Source organism: Ctenocephalides felis, unplaced genomic scaffold (genome assembly GCF_003426905.1).
Source record: "Ctenocephalides felis isolate EL2017-DRISC unplaced genomic scaffold, ASM342690v1 CF-g0.4_SCAFFOLD_01886, whole genome shotgun sequence".
Taxonomy (NCBI): Eukaryota; Metazoa; Arthropoda; class Insecta; order Siphonaptera; family Pulicidae; genus Ctenocephalides; species Ctenocephalides felis.
Genome location: NW_020538040.1, coordinates 76,260,683 through 76,287,442, shown reverse-complemented (window position 1 = coordinate 76,287,442; position 26,760 = coordinate 76,260,683). Strand labels below are relative to the sequence as shown.

General features: G+C 29.1%; 1 protein-coding gene across 1 annotated transcript in view; it reads right to left on the bottom strand.

The window, feature by feature from the left end:
* LOC113377024 (serine proteinase stubble) overlaps window positions 1-26,760 on the bottom strand; it is a 63,030-nt gene that overhangs the window by 14,952 nt on the left and 21,318 nt on the right. Inside the window, exons 2-3 of the mRNA XM_026617186.1 lie at window positions 13,385-13,565; window positions 1,197-1,333 (exon numbers count right to left, since the gene is read on the bottom strand). Of these exons, the coding sequence (XP_026472971.1) occupies window positions 1,197-1,317 (121 nt within the window). The 5' untranslated portion in view covers window positions 1,318-1,333; window positions 13,385-13,565. The remainder of the gene's footprint in view (window positions 1-1,196; window positions 1,334-13,384; window positions 13,566-26,760) is intronic.

Here is a 26,760-nt window from a genome sequence, read left to right as displayed (position 1 = left end):
TACTAATACTGCCTGTACAGCATGGACTAAATATGGAATTTACATCAGTTATTTATTGACGGGTTAAATTGCCCTTGATATATTGGGTAATTTAACTCGTCAATAAATAAATAACGGAAAACCCTTATTTAACTCATTTGCTTCTAGTAGTAATAGTTATTAAAAATAAAAAAAAAAACGAAGATTTAATATTTTTTTGGAAAAAAAAGATAGGCTAAGGCGGAGCACAAAATTCGAATTTGACTTTGAGAAATTATTTTGTGAAATCCAAACCAATTATATCACAATAAATAACACATATCAAAATTAACTATCTGACTATGTTCAGTAAAACTCGCAACCAATTCATCATTATAGAAATGTGTTTTTTGTTATTTTTCAAAAATTTGTAACGTGGTCTGTTTTACCCCATAGAAAGAGTAAAACTGCGGTGAAAATAGAAGACAAACAAGTCAACAACATCCTATTTTTAATTTTATAGAGTTTACGAAATAATGGCTACATTATTCAACTAATGCAAAATATAAATTTCTAATTTACATTTTTTATAAGGATAACGCTGTATATAACCTTGCTCTGGTATATTGTCAGAAATATTCATCACCAGATTTGGAATAACTATTTATTTGATTTAACACTTGCAAATTTCTTCTTAAATTGGTTCTTTTTACTCTAACCACGTGTAAACTTTCACAGAGATCATATAACAATAACTGTTGAATCAAACTTAAAATCAACAATACATCTTATATAAAATTTGAATAACGTATACTTAACAATTACAGATCATTGTAAAGTAGAAAACAATTATAGAGTATTTATTAAATAAAAATTGCATATATAAATAAAATAGAGTGTTAGATTGAATTTGAAGACAAGTCTAGCTTTAAAAGGATACACATATGAATCAAAAAGGCAAAAAGATTTTCCCTAAATTGTGTAAATAAAATTTAAAAAAAAAAAAATATTGGTTAGAAAACATGTATTTAACACATTGGCTGCCAACTACAAGGTTCATCGTAGGTTACTATCATTTCCAGGACGCCACCTATAAGTTATTCTTGAAATAATATAATGTGATTAAATCAAATTGTAATCTTTGGACAAACTCTTTAAAATTTCCGTGGCAGTCAAAGTGTTAAAAAACAAACATAAAGAATATTATTATTGTTAAAAATATTAGTGAAATAACTTACGTTGATGCTGTTCTGAGTTATCTGTAGGTGATGGCGTGTTCCTATGGTGACTGGATGATGCATATATAGGCTGCGCTTCCATACACATTATTATTATGACGAGCAGAGCGATTGACACCATCGTGTGTTTGTGCTCACTGTTTAAACAAAAAAATATTAATAACACATTAATTCATTGAATAAAATGCTATTAAAAATATTGTCAAAACACATTATCAAAGTTATATATGTACTAAAAATCGAGGCACTAAGCTCAGTCAAACATTACTAAACTAGTGGGGTGCATGGCATAGTGCTTTAAGGCAAATTGATGGAACTTCTCGTACCGTAATAAAATATTCTAGGAATTTTAAATGTCTTCAAATAAATTTAAATTTATAAATACTGTAACTTTCATTATTCGTATTTTACAGAAAAAATGTAAGAGCTTATAATTGGACGACGACGTTTCTATATGTTTACATGAAAACTAAATAAACATATTTGAATTAAGCGAAGTTAGAATTAAAAGACCTTAGCTTTAATACTGAGCTTTAGTATTTCAGCTAGAATTGAAGTTAAAGTTTAAATCATTTTCGACATTTAAAAAAAAATAAAAAATTGGAAAAAAGAATTTGGAATTCGCCAAATACTAATAGTTTCATCACAAGCAAAATGTTTTTTAAATCGTTAGTATCGGATGCTTTGTTTTTACAAAAATTTAATTTCCATTTTTTGCACATTTTGCTTCGTATCTCTGAAACAGCTAGATCAACCTTTACCAAAAATAGTCAGCACATTTTCCCATCAATAGGAATCGATTGCTGTTTGATTCATTCACATCGGTTGAGCGGTACTCCTGAAAACGTCGACGGAAAATTGTATCCACACGTACATATATATATATATATATATATATATATACACACTCACTCACACACAACCATTTTTTCTTAGGTATGCCAAAACGTTTAAATACTTTTGAAATGTAAAGATATTACAAAATTTTCAATTTCAATTATTGGACGATTACAATAACTTACCCTACGGGAAGTTAATACTGGATATTTAAATTAAATTCATCGATAATATTCGCTTATATGTCTTTAGAAGGGTCATGCTTAGAAAATATTTATTTTCTAATTAGGAATATTAAGTACGTATAAGTATCAAATCAGGAACAAACTTTTCCCACATATCTTACTCGTAATCAGTTGGTTTTTGACAGTTAAACAAACTGCAACTAAAAATTATCTATACCTGCGCTATTCAAATATTTTACTATTTACATTTGTGTCAGTGGATCAAGCAAGGCATACCTACTGTTTTATATTTACAGAGTGCTCTTTCAACATGGTTCCAGTTATTGGCAGCAACCAACATTTAAATGTGCCGTTGGATGAAACGGATAATATTTTATCACGTGATTCATCCATATATGCACAATATCATTTACTAAATACGACATTAACCTAATAATCTTGCGCAATAGCCCTGTGAACCTAGTAAATCCGAGATCAGAAAACCTAGAACAACTTGCAGCGTCATGAACCGGTAACATTAATAAAAAATACATAATCGTAATCAAAAAATGTCATCGAAATCAGAGTCTACAGCTGTCACCCAAAACGAGAACATTTCACGAATTCATTAATAATTCTACCGATTAGTAATTCATAAATTAAAATAGACTCTCAGAGGAGACTCTAAAATAGTTATCATAGTTGTCAACATTTATTACTTTTATCGATTTTATTTTTACTTAATATATTTTATTTGCAATAAATTATGTCTAATCCAATTACACAAGTTTAATGACTTATTGATGAGCAAAAAATAATCTTTATTGCTAATGGAATTTTATTACCAGAATATATCACAACAAATTGGTCACTGATTTGCAGTCATGATAGTTAAGTACTTCAAAAAATATTTCATCGGCTCTAAATTTAAAAAAATTCTGTAAGTGAATGCTTAAAGTGATCACACTAAAAGGGTAGGGTAGGGCAAAGCACAAAGATCCAATTCGACTTAGAGCAACTAAACCAATTATAGCACAATAAATAACACATATAAAACAAACAACTATTTGACTATGTTCAGTAAAACTCTTAGCTAATTCATCATTAAAGAAATGTTTTTTTTTGCTGTCTTTTAATAATTTGTCACCTGGCCCATTTTACCCCATAGGCGGAGCAAGCAGGTCTAATGTCTCATTATTAATTTAAATGTGTTTTACGAGTTAATAGCTACATTATTTAAATAGTGCAAAATATAAATTCCATGAGTACATTTTTTACAGTATATAACCTTGACCTGGTATTTCGTCAGACATGTTCATCAGCAGAATTCAAAAAACTATTAACTCTTGTAAAATTGCATTTTTAACTTAATTTTTTTTTTATTTACTATTGTTATTGTTTGCACCTTTGCCAGGGTAAAGATTCAGTTAATTTTTTTACACCACCCACGTGTAAGCTTTTATAGAGGTTATACTAAAATTACCAATACATCTTGTAAATTATATTAATACCTCGTAAACAAAACAACAGTGCCCACAAACAAAAAAACTATCAAAGAAAAAATACTTTTGTTATAGATTGTTGAACATTGCAGTTTATTTTCCAACAGTGACGTCAAAAATCAAGACGATAGCTGATTATTCATATTTTGCCCTTCACGTTTAAATATTGTTGAAAAAAAAATCCTAACTTCACTTGGCTTTGAAATGTCGGTGTTGGGCCTTTTCACCAGCGGACCTTTAATCCCCGATCTACCCTATAATAAACAAACAAATGACAAAATCAACTAAAACAAACAACTTCTGCCTCATCTTAGGGTCTAATACATAATTTTTATAACGGAATATTTCGCAACAGAATGACAATGCCTAATTTAATGTTTACACTTTCGTGCACACATCAATTACAAGTATTCTTTTGAAAAACAATACACAGATGAACAACCGTGTAGCCTCTCTTTGTGTTACGAATAGAAATGAAATTATATTTTTTATGATTTAAGATTATTTCATTTTAAGAAAGACTACATATCTGGCCGGGAGATTACAATTTAAAATCCTTGTTAGTGATAATAGAAATGTTACTGAACTTACAAACTAATATCATTAATATATATTGGATCCTTTTTACTGGTGTCTTCAAATTTCTGTGTATACTTATTAATATTATACATAAGATTTAATATATGCTTGAAACAAAAATGCTAGAATCTCCTCCTCTTATTATTCTACATAATAAAAAAGTAATATTACTGTAATAAATAATGCGCTACTTTCAGCTAGTGATTTGAAACAAAATAACTTCTTTTGCAGCCATATTTCAGTAAGCTTGTGTACTTAACATAAGTAGATGAGTATGGAACTGTATCACACCCTAACCAAGATCTTTGATATTATAATGTATAGCATTATTAATAATTGTAAGTAATAGTGAAAGTAAGTGATTAATAGTAAAAGTTAATGATAGTAAAAATGAAATAATGAGAAGAAAACTCATTTAAAAAAACTTTTAAACGCATTTTCAGAAGTTGTATGTATAATATTAATAGCAAAAAGGCAATCACACTACTTAGAATTGGATTCTTTTTTAGAAACAAAAGTAGGAAATGTCTTTTCTAAAAGAAATTGAATAAAGATTGGTGAAAAACATTTATCTTTGTTAGTAATAATAAAACAAAAAGAATACTTATCATTGTAATTAACAGAATTAGTTTCGACAACGCAATTTGTTAAATAATATCTAACAATAAGCACATAACACGATAATTGTATGTACCATGTTGATTTCGAAATGCAAAATATTTGATAACAAATTGGGAAAAATAGACAATGAATATAAAAAAAATGCATCTTGGCACAGCCTTAATGGCATCTTGCTCGATTAGTATGAAGGATGCACCAGGATCTCATTATGTATATAAATTGATAAAAATGCTTTAAATGTGTTAAACTTTATACGACTTTATACATACATGTGATAAAATAAATTATGGCAATCAAATTTAAATGTGGAACATATAAAAGTTGATTTAGAACATTCAATAAAAAAGTATATAAAAATTATGTAAAAATAAAAAAACATGTAAAATGTGTTTTTCTATATATAATATAATACACTATTGAATAAAATAGGATGAAAATTAATATAAATGCAAGCGGCTAAATACAAACCCAATAAAAAATAAATTAATATAAATTTTCTTTCTTATTAACAGCGATCAGAACTTAAGTTCTGATTGAAGTTATAGCTGTTTGCAAATAGTTGTCCCATCTCTATATTATAAATTTTTGACTATTTTTTATTGATGCAGCAATGCTGGATAAAGGGTACTCAGAAACGTATTGCTCTCTATATTTCGAAATAAAATAGCTATGTCACTACTGCTTGCCTTCAGGCTGCCAAAAGCGGCATATTATCGAACTTAGGATCTTTGATTCAAAGCTCCTCGTAGCTCTAACCCCGGGCGAGCCCAAACAGAAAATAAGAATAAATAATAGATGTTCATGCAGAAATACAAAGTTCAATTTACAGCATCATATATAAATTCTGAATATGAAAAAAACAGTTGTAATCATAATACATATAATAAATAATTAAGCGTAAAGTTTTGTAATAAAAAATTAGAATGTATAATATAGATATATGTAAAAATGTGATTGAATTTCTATGTAGAGAGTCAAATAGGAAATAGAGCATAAGCCAGGCAAATTAAAAGCAAAACTAGTGGTGTATGGCATCGTGCCTTATGGCAAATTGCTGGAACTTTTCGTACCGTACTAATGAAGAAAAATTTTAAATGTTCTCAACTAGATTATTATAAATACTGTAACTTTCTTATTCGTATTTTATAGACAAATTATTAAAGCTTATAAATTGGACAGTAACGTTTATATAAATTTACTTTATTTATGAAAAGTAAATGAGCAAAACTTAATAATCCCCTTCGAAGATATTATATTTCTAAGAATAATATAATTCTAAGATATAAATTTAATTCCAAAGTTAAAATTATTTGTTTCAAGTATGTAGAATACCTTTAGAATTCTAAAGAATTTAAGAAAATCAAAATCCGTATTATTTTCTATTTAAAAAAAAAAAGATTTTGGAAATTAAATAAAAATGAAATAGTTGGTTTTCTCCAAAAACAATTGTTTTGTCAAAACAAGCAAGGGGTTCTCTAAACCATTTAAATCGGATGCTTTATTCTTTCAAAAACAGCAATTTTTTGCACATTTATCTGGACTGTTTAACGGCTGGACCTGTCTTTGTCAAAACTATTCACCACTTCTCCCCATATTCTCAAAAACACAATTTCTATTTTCTGCATTCTTTGCTACGTATCTCCGATACAGCTAGACCAACTTCTTCCAAAAACTAATCAGGACTTATAAATAGGAATCGATTGCTATTTGAATCATTCAAATCGGTTGTTCCGTACGCCCAAAATCGTTGACAAAATTTTTTATCTACACATATACACACACATCCATCTTTTTTAACAGTAAGGCAAGCCAAAATGTTCAGAAACCTCTGAAACATAAAGATATGATAAAATTTTTAATATCGATTTCTGGACAATTACACAACTTACCCTACGGGAAGTTAATAAAGAAGTGAATAATTAATTGCCTGCCCGTATCTTCTAGTGTTACGTTTTCAATCATATTAAAAAAATGTTCAATTACAATAATATTATGAACCATTAAGACGATGAATACTAATTAAATATGCTGGTTTCGGTAGTACGCAATAATTTTTTTAAAATTATTTTTTATTATTTTTTTATTTTTTAACTGCAATCTGTCACACTTAGGACATTCAGCAATTGTTTTGACTGTTCTATTATGTGGATCTTGAATGGGTGGCAACCCAGTAGTTGTCCAGTCCAGTTATGAGTAATTATCTATACTCGAAATATTTGCTGACATTTTTTATTATATATGCAACTATACCCACGAGAGGCGATTTTCACTTGAGGCTATATTTGAGATCTATAACCTCAAGTGGAAATTTGACATCAAAGTTGCCTGATATCGGGCTATCGTATGTAATAATATGCGCAAAATACTTAAACTCATCACCATACAACATGACTAAACTAATATCGCGCATATATTAAAAGGAATGTCCTCCAGTAGCGACACAGTGTAGTGCGCATATATTGCACCATAAAAACATGCTTGAATTTTAGTACAAAGCTGTTTGTGTACAAAAGATATAACAAAAGTTAAAAACATTAACAGACTTGATACTTGTGCTCCGGCACATTTCTTAGCCATATTCTGACACGCTGGACGCAAATTGCATTCTTTTACTTGGAGATGCAACGCGTGTTAGTGCATTGCGTAACAGCGTAACAGCGTAACACACGTCCCGTTTTCAGCTCGGATGCTTGAAATTCATGCACAATGATTTAGTTTATCCGTTTCTGCGATTTAAATATTGCGGTTTGAGGTCTAAGACTTTGTGCTGATGGGAAAAGTTACAAAAACTGGTGGTGCATGGCAACGTGCCTTGAGCCAAATTGCTGGAACTTCTCGTACCAAAAATTATAATTTTTTTAAAAACGATTAACATTTTTGAAAAAAAAAGTTTTCTTTATTTTGATATATTTTGGAATTTCTGAACTTTTTTTCAAAGCAATCTAACGAATAAACATTGGTACCTGAAACCATTTGAAACCATAGAAATGTAAACAAATACTTATTGTTAAAATATCTGATAATTTGATGTGCATATGTCTAATGATCATTTTTGACCGCCAGATGGCATTTTTTTTACTTTTTTTACTAGATCTCCGAAACTGCTAGACCTGCCTTCATGAAAATTTGATCTTGTTAACACTATATGCCGTCCGGCGACACCACAGTGGTGTCATGAGCACGGTATCTTCCTTTGGCCAGTAGCAGAAATCTTTCCATCCTGTTGGTGTTTTAATTTAGATAACGAAAAGTTACACCCCTCAACATTACTAAGAACTAAAAATTTGTAATATTTCGATAATATTCAGAATGGGCGGGGAAAAGCAAAGTGATAACGAATTAGCACTACCGGCGCCAAGCAAATAAATTTTTACAAGACGTGCGGACGGCAAAGTGTTAATACAAGTAAAATGTTTTTTGAATTATTCAAATCGGACGCTCCGTTCTCTTAACAATTTTGATCTTGTTAATACAAGTAAAATGTTTTTTGAATTATTCAAATCGGACGCTCCGTTCTCTTAAAAATTTTGATCTTGTTAATACAAGTAAAATGTTTTTTGAATTATTCAAATCGGATGCGCCGTTCTCTTAAAAACGGAGTTACCGTTTTTGGCACTTTTTGCCCGTATCTTCGGAAGGGCTAGACCTGCCTTAGCCAAAAACTAATCAGCACGTCTCCTTATCAATACAAATCGAATGTTTTTTGAATTATTGAAATCGGTTGATCGGTGTTCCCGAAATCGTCGACGAAAATTTGTATCCGCACACACACACACACGCACACACACAAACATCCACTTTTTCTAATGTATGTCAAAATATTCAGAAACCTTTGAAACGTAAAGATATATAAAAATTTTCATTTTCGATGTTTTTGCGACTACTATAACTTACCCTACGGGAAGTTAACTAGTGATACATGGCATAGTGCCTTAGGGCAAATTGCTGGAACTTTCCATATCGTAATTTATCATTTTTAAAGGCTTGGAAGTATTGGAAATTAAAAAAAATAGATTAGAGAATTTTAAATTTTTTGAATATGTTGATTTTTCTTCAAAACAACTGCCCTGCTTAGCTCTTTTAAGACGAAATATCAAAGCGCGTAAGGAACCCATTTAGAAATGTAAACATAATTCGTACTTATTATTCAAATCTCTATAAAATACCTGTAATTTCTATTAAGCTCGATGCAATAGGGTTAAGCGGGACACAAAGGTGCAATTTGACTTCGAGCAATTATATTGAAAACCAAACCAATTGTATCACAACAAATAACACATATCACACAAACAACTATCTGACTATGTTCAGTAAAACTCTCAGCTAATTCATCATTGTAAAAATGTATTTTATTGCTGTTTTTCTTCATTAAATTTGTCACCTGGTTCTTTTTATCCCATAGTCGGAGTAAAATGACAGCTAAAAGTACAATGCCTTCTTTTTAATTTTGAAAGGATTTTATGAAATATTAGCTACATTATTCAACCAATGCGAAATATAAATTTTTCAGGTACATTTTTTACAGGAACGACACTGTATATAACCTTGATCTGGTATTTCATTAGAAATACCCATCAGCTAAGTTGGAACAACTTTTTATCCAATCCATCTCCTGTAAAATTGTTCTCCAACTTATAATAACTCTTTCACTTACTATTTTCTGATGTACACACCTTTGCTAGGGCTAACATCTAATAATTGAATATGACCATTTTTGACCGCCAAATGGTAGTTGCTTTTAATTTTTGTATTGGATCTTAGAAATCGCTGGACGTGCTTTCCCAAAAATTGTATCAACATTTCATCTCGCCAATACAAAAAAAAATTTTTTTGAATCATTGAAATCCGGTGCTTCTTACTCTCAAAAACGGAATCAAATATTTTTTTAATTATTCGAATCGGTTGATCCATGTTCCCAAAATTTTCGACAAAAATTTGTATCCGCACACACATGAACACACACACATACATCAATCTTTTCTAAGGTATGCCAAAATTTTTAGAAACCTTTGAAAAATATGAATGTAGTGGTACATGGTATCGTGCCTAAGAAAAATTGCTGGAACTTCCCGTACCAATAATATTTTTTTTAAAAAAGATTCAATTTTCTTTAAAACATTGATAAAAATGATTTTTGAGAATTTTGAAATTTTTGAAGCAAACTGACTTTGAAAATTTTTTTTTTTTTATATTTTGAAATATTTTCGAAATTTTTAACTTTTTTGCAATGCCATGAGCCCCACTAGTTTAATCATTCAAATCGGACGCTCCGTTATCTCAAAAACTGAATTGGTATTTATGGCACTGTTAAACGACTGGACCTGCCTTTGCAAAACACTAATAAGCAAGCCTCCCTGTCAACACAAATCGAATCAGTTGATCCGTGTTCAGAAAATCGTGAACGAAAATTTGTATCCGAACATAAGGTATATTTTAAGGTATACCAAAATGTTCAAAAAATTCAGATTTTTTTAAGATTACTATAACTTACCCTACGGATAGTTAAAAAAAATCTCACATAGGCACTTTATAGTTGAATAAAAATGTCACAATGTCACAAAAAAATATTGCACAAAACAAATAAAAATAGAACCAAAAATTGACAATTCAATTTAATAACTAAGTTTGCGTGAAGTCTCTAAAGTACGAGTATTGTACAATAACACTTTACATTTGTAGAGTTATATGGTTGTATGTCTGAAGCAAACATGTTTAACTTTGATGTCATATAAGTTACCTTACTGAGAGAGTAGTTAGTTGCAGTCGATGGTAATATTTATGAAACAACCCAATTAAAAAATCATGTAATCTATGGTCAAAATGATTTATACAATTAAACGCAAAAACAGACTTAATAATAGTCACTGCTACAGTGCTTCACTAGTCCAACGTGAATTGAATTTAGTCCGCAAAGAATAAATTGCATTTAATTATAATAATGATATAGTTTTAGATTTATCAATCTCAAATAGAACAATGAGCTGACATATGCAACATGTATCACGTTAAAATTTTAAACGTTGGTTTCGCAAATTCTGAGATCGGAAAATTAATATTTGATATAGGTTATCCACAAGGTTATTAAGGTTATAGATAATATAAGAGAAGTATTTTTCAATAACTTACCATAGGAAAAGTAATCACAAAAAATTGAAAATAAAAATATTTATTTATAATTCACATTTCAAGTCTTCTGAACATTTTGGCATACTTTAGAAAAAAATACGTGTGTGTGTATGTGCGGACACAAATGTTTGTCGGCAATTTCGTGAACATGGATCAACCGATTTGAATAATTCAAAAAGCATTCGATTCGTATTGATTTGGAAACAAACTGATTTTGGCAAGGACAGGTCCAGCCGTTTCAAAGATACAGGGCAAAAAGTGCCAAATATCAATCCAAATAGTAATTCAGTTGTTGAGATGACGAGGCGTCCGATTTGAATAATTCTAAAAACATTTTATTTGTCTTAACGCAATGAACAACTGATTAACTGATTTTTGCGAAAGCAGATCTGGCGGTTTCGGTGATCTAATGAAAAAAGTACAAGGAAGTAACATTTGGCAAGCAAAAATAATTATTTGACTTATGCATTATCAGATATTTATGCATTATCACTTATGCATTATCAGATATTTTATAGAGATTTTGATAATAGGTACAAATTTTACATTTTTATGGGTTCCGTACCTATGTTTATACGCTAGACAACGACGCAGCGCGATTGCTTTGAAAAAAAAGAGTTTTCTCAAAAAGATTAAAGCTTTTTTAAAAAATTTAAGTTTCGGTACAGAAAGTTGCAGCAATTTACCTTAAGGCACTATGTCATGCACCACTAGTTCATTTTATTATAATTTTATTCTAATTATAGAAAATCATTTACATTTTCACTCTGCTGGCTTACGTTTTCTCCTTTATTAAAAAAAAAATTTAAATTTTCAAGATAGTTGAATCCTCCCATAACTAATTAGAGAAAAAATGTAAGAAAGAGAATTATTTTCACCGCATGGATCAGAAATCATTTAATTGATCATTTACGAGATAACATATAAATCACTAGAGTCATAAAGAGCGTTTATGTATGGGAAGCTCCAATGAATGAACAAGATAAGATTTTACTATTACTATTAAAATGAAATGCAATACACGACCTATATTCGGTCTTAGTTATTTAGCTCGACCATTAGAAAAAAAATAGTATTATTATCCTATGTGCTGTTAGTTATGCCTGTTCTTTTAAGAAATTATAATTTGCAAATTTGCTCACATAGATTCTAGTACAGTTAAGTTAAACGAAAAAAGCAAAAATCATTGTTTTCTGGAAACAATGATTCAACATCTTCTTTTGGCATACATTCGAAAAATGTATGTAAATGTTAAAAAGATTATTGACAGTGCGCAAAGCAATTTGGATTTCTGTGACGATAAGTTCAGACATTTGTAGAAGATAAATCAGAATTTTTGTAATACATATATATTATTTGTTTAACTTTAGGTTGTGTATAAAAAATGTGAATTTACAAATTTATTATAGGAAACACATTGAACATTTGTAAGACTCACAACAAAAATTTCAACGAGTAAAATTTCCAAATTTTTGGCTGAATAAAAGGTCAATTTCATTTCTTACCAAATTAGGGTCTATATTAAATTTAGTATTCTGTTTTTTTTTTCTATGTACTGCTTGTGTGAATTGAGAAATTCGGTAATTATGCAAGAATCGATCCATAATTGGACCTAGTTTTATCGATAGTTGATTTGAAAAGGTTTCAGCGGATTGCCCCGGATAAATTCAACCTTTTCAATGATCTCAGAAAAATTCTGATCAATTTCAATAAAAGATGTTCACAAAAAAGACGATAATTGATCAGTTATCGAGCTAGATGAAAAATGATTCGACTACGGAATTGCAAAATAGAGATTTGTGGTAGCAGGGTAAAAATTTAGAGCTGTGTTTATTTTCAATTCTAAATTAAAAAAAGTAAAATAAAATGTTAAAAAAAAATTAAAGACTATGTTAAGGGTGGACAATCCTTGATAAAAATTTAAGTTTTTTCATAAGTTTAAGAAAATCCTAACCAAATTTCAGTGAAAAACATGCATTGACTGAAAGCGAGAAATTATTCCATTACTAAGCTGATTATTACGAAATATGGGTTTATCGTAAAAGAGTAAAAATTCTGGTCTGTGTGTATTTTTTTTAGTAACGAATAATATAAAAATAAAATGAAATAAATTGGTCAAAAAATAAACAAAATCTTAAGGGTAGCAAACCCTTACCACTTAGGGCTATAGAAAATAGATGTTGGTCAATGCTCAGTCATGGAGAACGTAATTACAAAATTTATAGAAATCGGTCAAGCCGTTTCGGAGGAGTATTGCGACAAACATAACACAAAATTCTATACATATATATATATATATATATATATGTGTGTGTGTGTGTGTGTGTGTGTGTGTATAATATTAAAATACCTAACTCACCTGAAATAAGTGTGTACACAGCTCAACAGTTCAAAAGCCAAATGCTGGCGTGCACGGCTTAAATAGCCCAATTTGTATTTTAAATTTTTAGTACTTCAGTCTACGTTATTATTTCTCGAGGTGTCTCGACATCTTTTCTTCTAATTTTCGTCCATCTAGAAGCCGCCATATTCAGGAAAAGCTGAAATTGGAAAATATCATTATATATGCTTCATAAAATCAAATCATACAAGAAAAGATCAAGTGTAACAACCGTGAACACCCCCAAGACAGTTGTGACAGACATAAACATAGGTACAATAGGTATAAACACCAAAATTGTTTATAAGGACTTTTATTACCAGAAATATGTAACACAACAATCTTCTATAAAAAGCTTATGAATATAATATAACAATATATAGCAAAACAATTTTTTAAACAAAGTTAACAAGAGTACTGTGTGATTTTTTCTTATATTCAATTTTCCTTTCCCTTTCTCTGTCGCATTCTGTCTTAGTTATGTTCGATTTTTCTTCAAAACAAAACTAATTACTGGTAATTAACTACTAATTTTCAGCTTACAGCAAAATTACAGACAAGGTGATTTGTCTATATACGAGTAATTGTCTTTATTAAAAGAAATCGAAAGAAAAAACTTACGTTTGACTCTTTAAAAGCAATGCGGTCTACAGATAGTATTAATGTAGGTTACTGACTGAATGCAATAATGAAAACTTGTTCGAACAAACATACTTCATCTTTCTCGCTTTGGACCCTATATCCAAATCAGTATAATTTAGCTCTTATGACGACTGTCACTACCATACCCTGGCACAACCGTACCCATTCTCCCCTACATCACGTTAAGAAGAATTCCTTTAGTACGAAATCTGAACCAATAGAAGTCTCTTGGCTTGGTATTTTGGTAGATTTCAATTGGCCATTTTGTGTTTAATCTTTCTGTTCAGCATACTATTGCTTGGAAGAATTAGTATAGTTTCTTATCTTTTTCATGATAATTAATACTCTTTTCTTTAATGTTGCTTTTTACTTATTTAATATTGAGATCTCTGAGAAAGTTTTCATTGATCACTTACTATTGGGCAATACAATAATTCTTAGTAAATTAGATCGATTCACTTGAACAAATTTATTGGTCGTTCAAACTATAAATTACAGTTTTCAATTGATTTATTAGCGAGAATTTTTTACACTAGCAAATCCGACGAACTCCGTTTCGCCACCTGATGGTTTCGTGAGAAAGATGAAGAAATTGTTTGTTTGTTTTATATTTGAAAAAGAAAAATGTGATTTTATTATACAATAGTAATAAATTTATTTCGATTACAAAAATGAAGTGTTTTTTAGTTGAACTTCTCTAAGTAAATGAAAGTGAATCGGCAATTATCTTAGAAGTGCTCTTTGGTAAACCACATTTTTTGTTTTTTGGTCTGACGTTACCACAAACTAAGCGGATGGTTTTCCAACTCGTGAACAGGCAACGTATAACTGCCCATGTGAAAAACAATAATATTTCAAATAATCTATTTGATATTTATCCCGCAAACACTAAGCGATTGGCCTTGCGACTTGTTATTGCGAACGCAAGGCGAACTGGAAATTGCAATCGTTTGAAGTCAAACGGAAGACCAGTCGGAATCATTGGTATGTCACCAAATCGCCAGCAATTTTTGATTGAATGGTGAAATTCAGTGCGTGTATATCATTATTCTTTGCGGCAAGAATTGCTCGTTGACTTAACCAAGCATAATTCTGATAATTCTCACTAATGTCATTACTCGAATTTTTAATTACGGTGCGTGAAGTTCCAGCAGCTTGCATTAAGGCACGATGCCATGCACAACTAATTTTCTAAGCTATAAACCTTGCGGAGCCCGAGACTTTACCAACGAATGCAAAATTATCGAAATCAGTTTGTGCGTTCTGGAGTTATTTCGTCAGGAAAGAAAACCAGACTTATTTTTATATATATAGAAGATATGTGTGTGTAATCATTTATAATTATGTAAGTTTATAATTAATATTTGTGTCTTCTATAAACTTGAGATTTTAGACATACAAATTGGGTTGCATGTTGCCATGTTTCATTGTAACAACAACTAGAAGTATTACAAATTTAATATAAAAACCGTTCGGTTTCTGTCTCGCGCTAATTAATTTTGCATTAAGATTAGTCCAGATTGCTTCGTGATTAATGCAAATCCTTAAAGTAAAAAATACTGAAATATCCGAGCCGTGTTCGTTCACTTCAGAGATTTTCGCATATACACCTTTCGATTTAAATCAAATGCTAATTACCATGTGGATTACTTGATATAAAGTTAATGTTCACTCTGCTTATTTAATTTGCATCAACATATGGTGTAAAGATAGTAAGAAAACAATTTTAACGTTTTGTGTTACTATGAAATAACAAAATTGTAAAAATCTTAATATATATTATTGCTGTAATTTTTTTTTTCACTCAGAACACAGCGAAGAAATAGCAATTGCAATATTTATTGATTATTGCCAAATGACTAACCATCTGAGAAAATGAAAATTTTATTTAGTTAGCAGGTATGGTAAATATTAAATATAAGTTTGGCTACTTCACTATATAATACATTTATTAATTTTTAAACGTTGTTTGCTGCTATTATGTACAATTATAGTATATATTTCAGTCTGAATAGCTACTTTTATTTATTATTTTCTTTTTCTGAACTATAGACCTTTTTTTATAAAAAATATTATATATGTATCCTTCATTTATCAAAATTGTCAACGTTTTGAAAATGTGCAGAATTTGAATTACTGAAATCTCGGTTTGGTAGACGTTACAACAAGCCCCCAACACAGATTAAGTTGTGACACCGCACTTTAGCTAGGAAATGGCCAAGGTGAGATAACGAACAATAATTTCGGAATCATTTTTACTTGATTTTGTAGAGGAATAGTTGCAGCAACTATCCATCTTTATTTCGCAAAAATATAATCAGTGAATCTAGCAAGATATATTAATCCAAAAAAAACTGTTACAACCAGCCTAAAGGCTACTTGAGATCTAGAAACATATATTCGTAAAATGATTAAAAAAGCAGTTGCATACATCATAAAAATATAAAAATCATATCCAAATCAAGGTAAAAACACATTAACTAATGGCATCGTGCCTTAAGGCAAGTTGCTGGAACACCCCATACCGTAACTAAATGTTCGAGGAATATTAAAAGTTTTCAAATAGATTATTATAAATACTGTAACATTGTCTAATATTTATGAAAATCATATAAACTGAATTACAAAGTTAAAATTATATATTTAAAGTGTATAAGTGAGCTTTAGAACTTTAGCCAGAATTAAAATTAAAAACTGTATTAGTTTCGATATACAAAAAAAATGAAATAGAAGAAACTTTTTTTTTTTCTATATTTCCTATTGTTTTGTCAATACAAGCTGAAAGTTTTTTGAATCATTCAAATCGGATGCTAGTTCTCTGAAAAAGTGGCATTTTTTGCACATTTAGCTATGTATCTTCGAAATGGTTACACCTGCCTTTGCCGAAAACTTATCAGCACTTCTGCCAATTGTTACAAATTGAATGTTTTATGGATCATTCAAATCGGATACTCCGTTCTCAAAAACTCGATTTTATATTTTCTTCATTCTTTGCTCCGTATCTCTGTAACGGCTGGACCTGCCTTAGCCGAAAACTAATCAGCACATCTCCATATCAATAGAAATCAAACGAGTTTGAACCAATTAAATCGGTTGATTCGTGCGCCCGTAAACGTGGATGAAAAAATGCGGACACACAAAACACGTACATACACACATCCATATTTTGCGGTGTGCCAAAATGTTTAGAAACCTTTTAAACGTGAAGATAATCAAAAATTTCATTTACTTCTTATTCTACGGGAAGATGAAAGTGTTTATAAAAAAAGAAACAGTAGTAATAATATTCCATTTTAGGTATATTAGCACTTCAAAATTAAGAAGTTCTGTTATTTTATTGAAAATCAGATTATGCACACAGCAACTAATTAAAATAGCATATCTATCAAAATGTTTTAATTAAAAAATATTGCATATGAACTGTAGATTTCATTACACAATTTTCAGTAATATAAAGTACCTGAAGCTTTTCATCGGCCACTATTTATTAACTTATGCACATATATGAAGAATTCAATTTCATTTTAGTCGTGGCTGCTTTTCAAATTTTCTCCGTGTTATCCTCACCTACATCTTAGAGCACTTTATTTCAGAAACCACTAAGTAAACTATTTCGAAGTGAAGAGTCGTGAATATTCATTTCATTCAAATCTATAAAAACCGTTTTCTACACTCCATAAATAAAGTACACAAAACTACTAGTGCCGTTATTATTACGCTCTGATAATTTACTATTTTCACCACTCAAACACCGCGCCTTATCATACTCGAGCACCATTTTTTATGCTAAATTATTCTAATTAACACTCATTACTAAACAAAACGACCAATTGGTTGCTATTTAAGATGTAGTTCATGTTTCTACTTAATAAAATCAACATCAGTTTCAAAAAGTACTAATTCATGAGGTGCACACACAGCAATAATAATCATTTGGATTAAAAACAACAATTCATTAGAGAATAGCGATACAGATTGACCTACATATATACACAAAACAAATCTTAAATGCTAATTTATTGAATAGTAGTTCCGAACGTAGATGTGGTCTCAAAGTTTGATATTTTTGAATTAACTATATCAATTACAATTTATTCCATCCAGAATTACTGGTAATTGATTAAGTAAGCTATAATATGAGTACATTATGAGCAAACATCCCGTGCAGAAACTTATATTAAAGCTAATGTTTTCACTCTAGTGTGAAGCGGGGCTTAAAGGTCTGCGGGTAGAACAATCAACCAACAAGACCCCATAAAAAAGTGAAGCTAAAAAATTTTTTAAGAGCAATATTTGAGAGTAAAAGATGTATAATCAGTCATCACTTTGATTCTTACGACGTCGCTATCAGGAGATAAAAAACCATGTTTTAAAATCTAAAACAAAAGTTTCATTTTTCGTTGTTGTTTTTTTTTCTGTTTGAGCTTTGTTGTTTGTTTACGAGATTTTAATATAATTTTGAAGTATACGTTATTTAATCGTTTTAAAAGACGTATAATTTTAAGCTAGATTATACTTTTTTTTCTTTATATAACTAAAATCTTACACGTAGGTGGGGCCAAAAACACCAACTAAACTTCTACCCTTGCAAAAATGTAAACAATATAATATAGTAAATAAAGTGAATAAAATAAGTGAATTAAGTGAAAAATAGCAATTTTACAAGATATAAATAAATAGTTATTCCCACTTTGCCGATGAACATTTTTGACAAAATATTAGATCAAGGTTATATACAGTGTTATCTCTGTAAAAACAGCACCCATGAAATTTATATTTTGCTTTGGTTAAATAATGTAGTTATTATTTCGTAAAATCCTTTTGAAATTAAAAATAAGACATAAGATCTGTTATCCTCCTGGCTGGTACGTTTTACCCCGCTAATGGGGTAAAAAAGATCAGGTGACAAACTTTGAAAAAAACAGCAAAGAAAACACATTTTTACAATGATGAATCAGCTGAGAGTTTTACTAAATACAGCTTGATAGCTGTTTGTTTAATGTGTGTTATTTGTTGTAAAATAAATGGTTTGGTTTTCGCAATATAATTGCTTAAAGTCAAATTGGACCTTTGTGCCTTGCCATACCCCTCATTAGAATACAGTGAATAATCAGTTTTTTTTAGTAATTGTTAATGTTCAATAATTAGAAAAATTTTACTAAGTTATTTTAAACACAATAATAAAATTAAAAATTAAAATTGAAGTATTGTAGTTCCCACGGTGCAGCCTCTTGCTTATACACATTTGCAGTTCTAACATTTCATCAGTGTAATTTTTAAACAAAATTTATGTGGATATATGTAAAAAGTTCATTTTTAATTATGGCTGTTTTCGTTTCACATATCCATAAAATAATTTGAAGAAAATGCGCACCATATGATTCTAGAATGCAATAAAAACATTCTTCAAAATTCCAAATTTTTGAGTGGCATATATAAATCAAATATTAGGAAGCAACTTATCATTACTAAATTACAAAAAATATCAATGTTTATAAAGTTATTAATTATTTTAGAATTTATGAATATAATTAGAGGAAAGTAAAATTAGTGTTTTCCTTTTCATTTTCATAAATTTGGTTTCAGATACAGATTATTATAGAATGATATATATTGTTTTTTTAGGCAATTATAAAAATAGACTATAATTATAGTTTCAATTAATTGACTGTAAATAGTGTACTGGCATGTGTTAACAGGCCAAGTGAATTCATATTAATTAAAATAAACAAGTGAAAAGTAAATTAATGTTGTTGTTTAATGTATAATGTAATCTGAAGTGCAACATATAGAATATTATATTAATTTGCATTTACACACAAGTAGTGGTTTGGCTTTAACAATAGCAATTAATACACTTATGAGATTTGATCAATTTTTAATAATGTACCAATCTAATTTATATCTTATAATCTTATTATATAAAGTATAATATTATAGTAAGTATATAAAATACAATTCTTTTCCTTTTGCCAATCAACTTTTTTGACAACGTAAGGTCAATTTGTTTATTCCCTTCTCGAAACACTTATGAGATTTGATCAATTTTTAATAATGTACCAATCTAATTTATATCTTATAATCTTATTATATAAAGTATAATATTATAGTAAGTATATAAAATACAATTCTTTTCCTTTTGCCAATCAACTTTTTTGACAACGTAAGGTCAATTTGTTTATTCCCTTCTCGAAAGATATTTCATCTTTAGATGCAAAAAATTGAACAAGTGCTTGTTTGACATCTTTATCAATTTTTAAATTTTTTGTCAAAAAAAAATTTTTAAGGAAATAAACCAAGTGATAATTAGATGTTGTATGCAATCCATTTTTCATCTCCAGTTATCATCCGGATCAAAAAGGATTCGATTTTGCTTAAAAATGTGAATATAACAGCTCAATCATTCAAATTTGTCGGACTTTTTGATGTGGCACGCATTTTGAATAATTCCACATCAATCCTATCTTTTGAATATGGTCAGAAATGGTTTGTTGAATATCTTTTGAATATCCTATCAGAAACTCTTCCTTTATCAAAAACTTTCAGTAAAAGATACAGTAGCATTTCTTCCCTTTTAAAATTCGTATAACATTCAGTACCAAAAATAATCTTTGTCAGCTGCCCCGGTTATGCTATCAATTAACACTGGCTAATGTGAATCAACTTAATTATAGTTTATTTTCTACGTCAATATGTATACATTAATTAAAATAAAGAGCGGATCATGCAATAAACATAGAGAAAATGATATCATAATTTTGGACAGAACTTTCTGGCAGACCTAATATATATACTACAACTTAGAAGTGAAATATTCAATTTCTTGTTACAGATTGAAAAATGCATTAAAACAAGATCGTAATGCAAACGGTACGCTCTAAAAATCTCACTGACAAGAGTACGTTTTAACTTTATGTGCAAATAAAATCTATTTTTTAGAGCATAGTACGTTTACATTAACAAGTTAATACTGAATTGGAAAAGTATTAAATTTAAATTAATTCACTACTTTGATTTTTGTATTAATTAATTACAACTTTATTTAATTGTTGCTATCTCTACTATAATAGGTTTTATTTTATTTTTATTTTTACTTTTTTTTAATTTAAAATATGGCAACTAAACATATACAATTTTTATGTTATTGATTGCATGTATACCTGATGTGCTTTCGGTTCTCAATATTAATAATACTATTAGACGCCTTATATTTTCCAAATTTATGTAGGATGGTGATGATTTATAAGATGCACTATAAAGCAATTATGATTTTCAATCAGATTTTAAAAGATAAAAGATGAATAAAAAATTATAAATATTTCGCGATCATTAAAACAGTTCCATGTGACACAAGCTTAAGATAATAAAGTTGTGAAAGTTTTAACTCCGTCGTAATATATCGACACAGATGAATAATGGGAATTTACGGTCCGCTTAGAAACACTTATAATTAAATAAATTACATAAATTTCTCTGAAACAGTTTTCGGCATAACTGATAATACTCGGAACAAAAAATTAATACATCGCACCTACTTAAATTTTGATCATAGAGCACTTATTATAAATAATTATATATTACCATGCATTATTAATAAAAATATAGATCAAAATAAGCTTCAAATTGAAAATAAGCTCATCTCGGGCACTGCGGTGTGAATGGAAATGGGAAAAACTCTCACACTACTTCTTCCATGAATCGAGTTTGAGTTTAACTCAGCTCACAGACCTGCCTTAGAGCAGTACTACCCATTATCATGCATTTTAACTCAAATAACAAAAGCCGTAATAAAAATCTAGTCAGTAGTCCTTATTCTATGTCATATTCAGTATTTTATTCAATATTCAGATCGACATACTGCAAAAAAATATTATATTTCATTTACATTGGCGATAATATCTATATAATATAAAAAAGTTGTATATGCGTCACGTAGTTATGGAAATTATTAAAATTCTTCTTCGATAACTCATGTTGTTGGGTTATAATTTAACCCTTGTACCTGTGAACTGTATTAAACACTGATTTGTTGGTATATTACGGCGACAATCTTCATGGCATTGAGCTTTTACACGGGATGGTTGCTACCCCTGGTAGAGGGAGTAGCAAAGGGTCTGATGGGACTAATTGTTCACTTCTAAAACTAAAGTCCGCGTAGAAACATGTGTATTAAATAATCAATCAATATATCTTCTTCAATTTGAACTTAGTAACAAATCAATAGTGTAATTAGAATGTATTTGTTACAGTTCTTTATAAACCAAGTAAGTTTATGCAATTTGTCTCAAGAAAAAATACCGCTTACACATAGTAATTTTTATAAAAAAAATTATATTTTTGCTCAATTTTACAATTTTGTAATTTCTTGATATCGATATTCGCCTTTTATTTTCTTTATCAGTCACAGTTGGTCTATTACTTCACTATAGTAAGTAAATATTACTATCATCAATCTCGTAGATATTTTCTTCTAAAATTACGTACAAATATACATATCGCATTTTTTATAAAAAAAATTGTGTACGATTTTTTTTTATTTTATGTGACGTTTTAGAAAATTGTATTTATTAGATTTTATAGTTTATTTGCAAACTTTGACAGAATATTTAACATTAGTAATCGCAAAAAATTCGAAAATAATTTTTTTTTATATATTTTAACGTTTCAAAGGTTTGTGAACATTTTGGCACACCTTAGAAAAAAATGGATGTATGTGTGTGTGTGTGCGGATACAAATTTTCGTCGACGATTTCGGAAACATCGATCAACCGACTTGATTCATTCGAAAAGCATCCGATTTGTGTTAAAATTTTTCGAATATGTATATGAGTTTGAAAAAAAATTAATCCTTTTTAAAAAATTTAATTTTTGGCACAGAAGTTCCAGCAATATGCCTTAAGGCACAATGTCATACACCACTAGTTTTGATTTTATCCATAATCTCAAAATAATAACTTAAGTAAAAGTTTGATCTCCTGTAATCAATTATACCAGTTAAGTTTTAGAGTAAATTTGCAAACTAAAGCTGAATATTTTCGATTTCAAGACTTGTGTAATAATGTAGATTTTCTCTGCAAAATCTCCTACAAATATGAGTCATAAAACTATGCGAGTAACAAATTGATTCATGTATATCTCTTCATGGCACTTGAAACGTATCGCGCAATTTCTTGCAAATCGGTTACACATATCTCTAAGCACATCCAAGAAATATTACGCGCCGCTATGAGACATTTTCATACATTCACATGTCTCGCTATTATAGAGTAGAAAGTATATGGAAAGTGAACAATAACATTGTATGACACTTATCGTATTTTAAATAACTAAAATTTCATACAAACGTTATTGCGTAATATTCTCTTTAATTCGCAAAGCGGATTTAGAAGCTTAACGTTCGAGTTAGCGATTGAATCATTTTCTACGATAATTTTGTAGCCCATATTGCACATGATCAAAATTAACCATGCTATTATAGACTAGTGGTGTATGGCATTGTGCCTTAAGGAAATTTGCTGAAACTTCCCGCACAGTAATTAAACATTCTCGAAATAAAAAATATTAAGCATCAATACAAATGTATCAATAAGTAATGACAATTGTTTTAAATATTTTAAAATAATTATTAAAAATACTGTAAATTTCATGGTCACATTTAATAAATATAATATAATATAAGTGCTTACATTTATATAGCACTATATATAATATAGTGCGACGATCTTTATCTATGTTTATTTACAAGGACAAAAACAAAAAAACATCATCGACACAAGCAATATGCTTTTTGAATCACTCTAATCGGATGCGCCTTTCTCTCAAAAACTGGTTGTTTTTGCGTCCGATATCGTGGACACAAAATCTGTATCCAAGCATACACACATACATCAAATTTCTTTTAATCATCAAAATATTCAGAAAGCCAGAAAAAAGATATAGACATTTTCATCTTCTATTTTTTGGTGATTACTATAACTTACCTTATGGAAAGTTAAAAATACTGCAAGAATAAAATATCTAAACAAATTGCCAATACCTAAATCTATCTCTATCTGGCTTCTTTATAAAGATGGAAAAGATTTCATTAGAAATGAGCTACTCAAACATAGTCAAAACTGTGAGAACAGACTTACTGAACATTCTAATAACAAAGCAAAGAAAGTTGTTGGATCAAATTCTTAACAAAAATTTTTTTTTTAAATTCTAATCACCAGTTTTAAGCCTACCAATATTATATTTATTATATTTATTTTTATTAACTTCCCGTAGGATAAGTTATTGCAATCGTCCAAAAATCGAAATTAAAAATTTTTACATTTCTTCACGTTTTGAAAGTTTCTGAACATTTTGGCATACCTCAGAAAAAATTGATGTATTTGTGTGTATGTATGTATGGATACAATTTTTCGATCACATTTTCAGGCGCACGGATCTTCATCTCTCGGAGCTTCATCTCTCAACGAAGGTTTCTAGAATTGATTGTACTATATGAATAATTGGTTTAAATCAAATACAGAAAGGTGATCAAACAGATAAATAAAAAGTTTTGCAAAATATATGATGGTAATTATGGCTACCAATTTAATGATATTTTCAAATTGGTTACTAATAACCTTTCTTTAATAGTGGACCAAAAGACGAAATATAATATATTTTATCTATATTATAAAAAAGTTATTAGAAAAAATGGTTAGAAAATCATATAAATCATATTAATCATACTTTAATTGACTATGTATTTCACTGGTGAAGAAAATATCGTTCTAGTCCCACAATATAAAAGTGGATTCTGCTAATAGATATTAAAGATACAGCAACTATATAAATATATTATTAATCCATATCAAAGTAACAGAGCAAAACTAATGTAAAACTTGTATGAATGCTGCATTAGAAAAATTTCAATCCATCCAAGTATGTTGGTATTAATAAACCATTATAAAAACCTATTTGTTGGAAAGTTATTTAAAAAAAGCAAAGTGTGATTATAAGCACAGGTGCATTATTCTTTTCTAATATCAAACATTCAACATAGTCTCTTTTCTTTCAGTTATTTTTATGTACGTTTTTTTTTCACTTGATCGTAAATGTTCTTAAGTAAAAATAGCTCTTTCTAGCATTGCTGCAAAGAAAATAAGTATCATCCGAATTAAAAAAGTACATGCATGGAGTTGTTCTATAATAACCATTAGTAAAAATAATAATCATATACAATAATCATTACTACAGCTTATGTAACGCTAAATTCTAATTTCTGTTAAAAAATATAATTTATTACATTATGTAGAGATTTTCATCCTACGCCAGAGACATTATGAGAGTCAACTTTTGATGAATCTTGCCAACACAATTTAGTATATTTTTAAAGAAGAGCCTGTCAAAATATTCGAAATTTGAAAAATTGAAATTCATAGTTTAACAAAAAGTCTTATTTATTTAAAAATTTGCAGCTGCTTGGACACAATTGCAATATTTATCAAAAGTTCGCGTATTTACTCAAGATGATAAAATACTTGATAGCTTTATAATGTGTTTCTCTTTTGTTCTGTGTAAGATAAAACTGTCTACATACTGTGATATAAATTATATTTTTTACCAGAAGTCAAAATTTGGTGTTATTCGTCACTGTTGTGATGATTATTATACATGATAATTATTTTTACTAATGGCAATTATAAACCAATCCAGTGCTTGTCCTTTTCAAATTTCAATGATATTAAAAATTTTTTGCAGCCGGATCATTGTTTTTTATTATGATCCTAAAAATGATATTCACAATTATGGTTCGTAAGTTTAGTTTAAAGAAGTGCTCACAATTCCACAAAAGCTCCAAATTGCACTTAAAAGCTTATAATTTCTAAGCAAAGTGAGATAATTTTGCTAATATTTTTTTCAGGATGGTTATGGTCGTGATGTTGAGTTCTGGAGCACCCTAATATAATTTCAAAAGGAAGATAATATTTAACCAATGGATTACCGTCTAGTAATACTAAAAATAAGCTAAATAACTATAATACATCTACTCGTAGAACACATAGTACCGACTGATATGCTGTTCGAATATGAAAAGTGCATTATGCAATAAACTTATAGAAATTTCTTAAACAAGAATTTAATTTATATTTTTATATCATATTATTTTTCATATTTATATTTATAAGCTGCACTTAGAAAATGATGATATTCTAACTTAATGCTTGAAATAGAATGGAGATATTTTTAAATGTCGAAAAGAACACTATTGGAACAAATAAAGATTTGCAGATATTTTTTTAAGAAAAAGTCTAACCTAATTGATTATATTTGAGATCTATAACCTCAAGTGGAAATTAGATATCAGACTGCTTGAGATCGAGCCGGCCGAGATTGGTATCAAACCCGACACTAGTTGATGCCAGCCCACGTTCTTACCAATACACCAAGGCGTGTTCAAAAATTAAATTAAATTTCTCAAATTACTTCTAAATAAAATTATGTATTTCCTGATATTCCATTGTTCATTTCTGATTCTGTTAACTACAATTGGAACGTTTATCGTTTCGCTTTGTTAGCTTTATAAAATGTGATGTAATGCACAGCTATTCTGATTATTCTTGAATATAAGTCAAGAATACGTAGGTATAAACAATATCATAAGATGTTTGTTTAACAATGCGATTGCTTTTACTTTCTAATAAAGTTTCAACTATATTCTTAGTTCAACGTTGTGACAA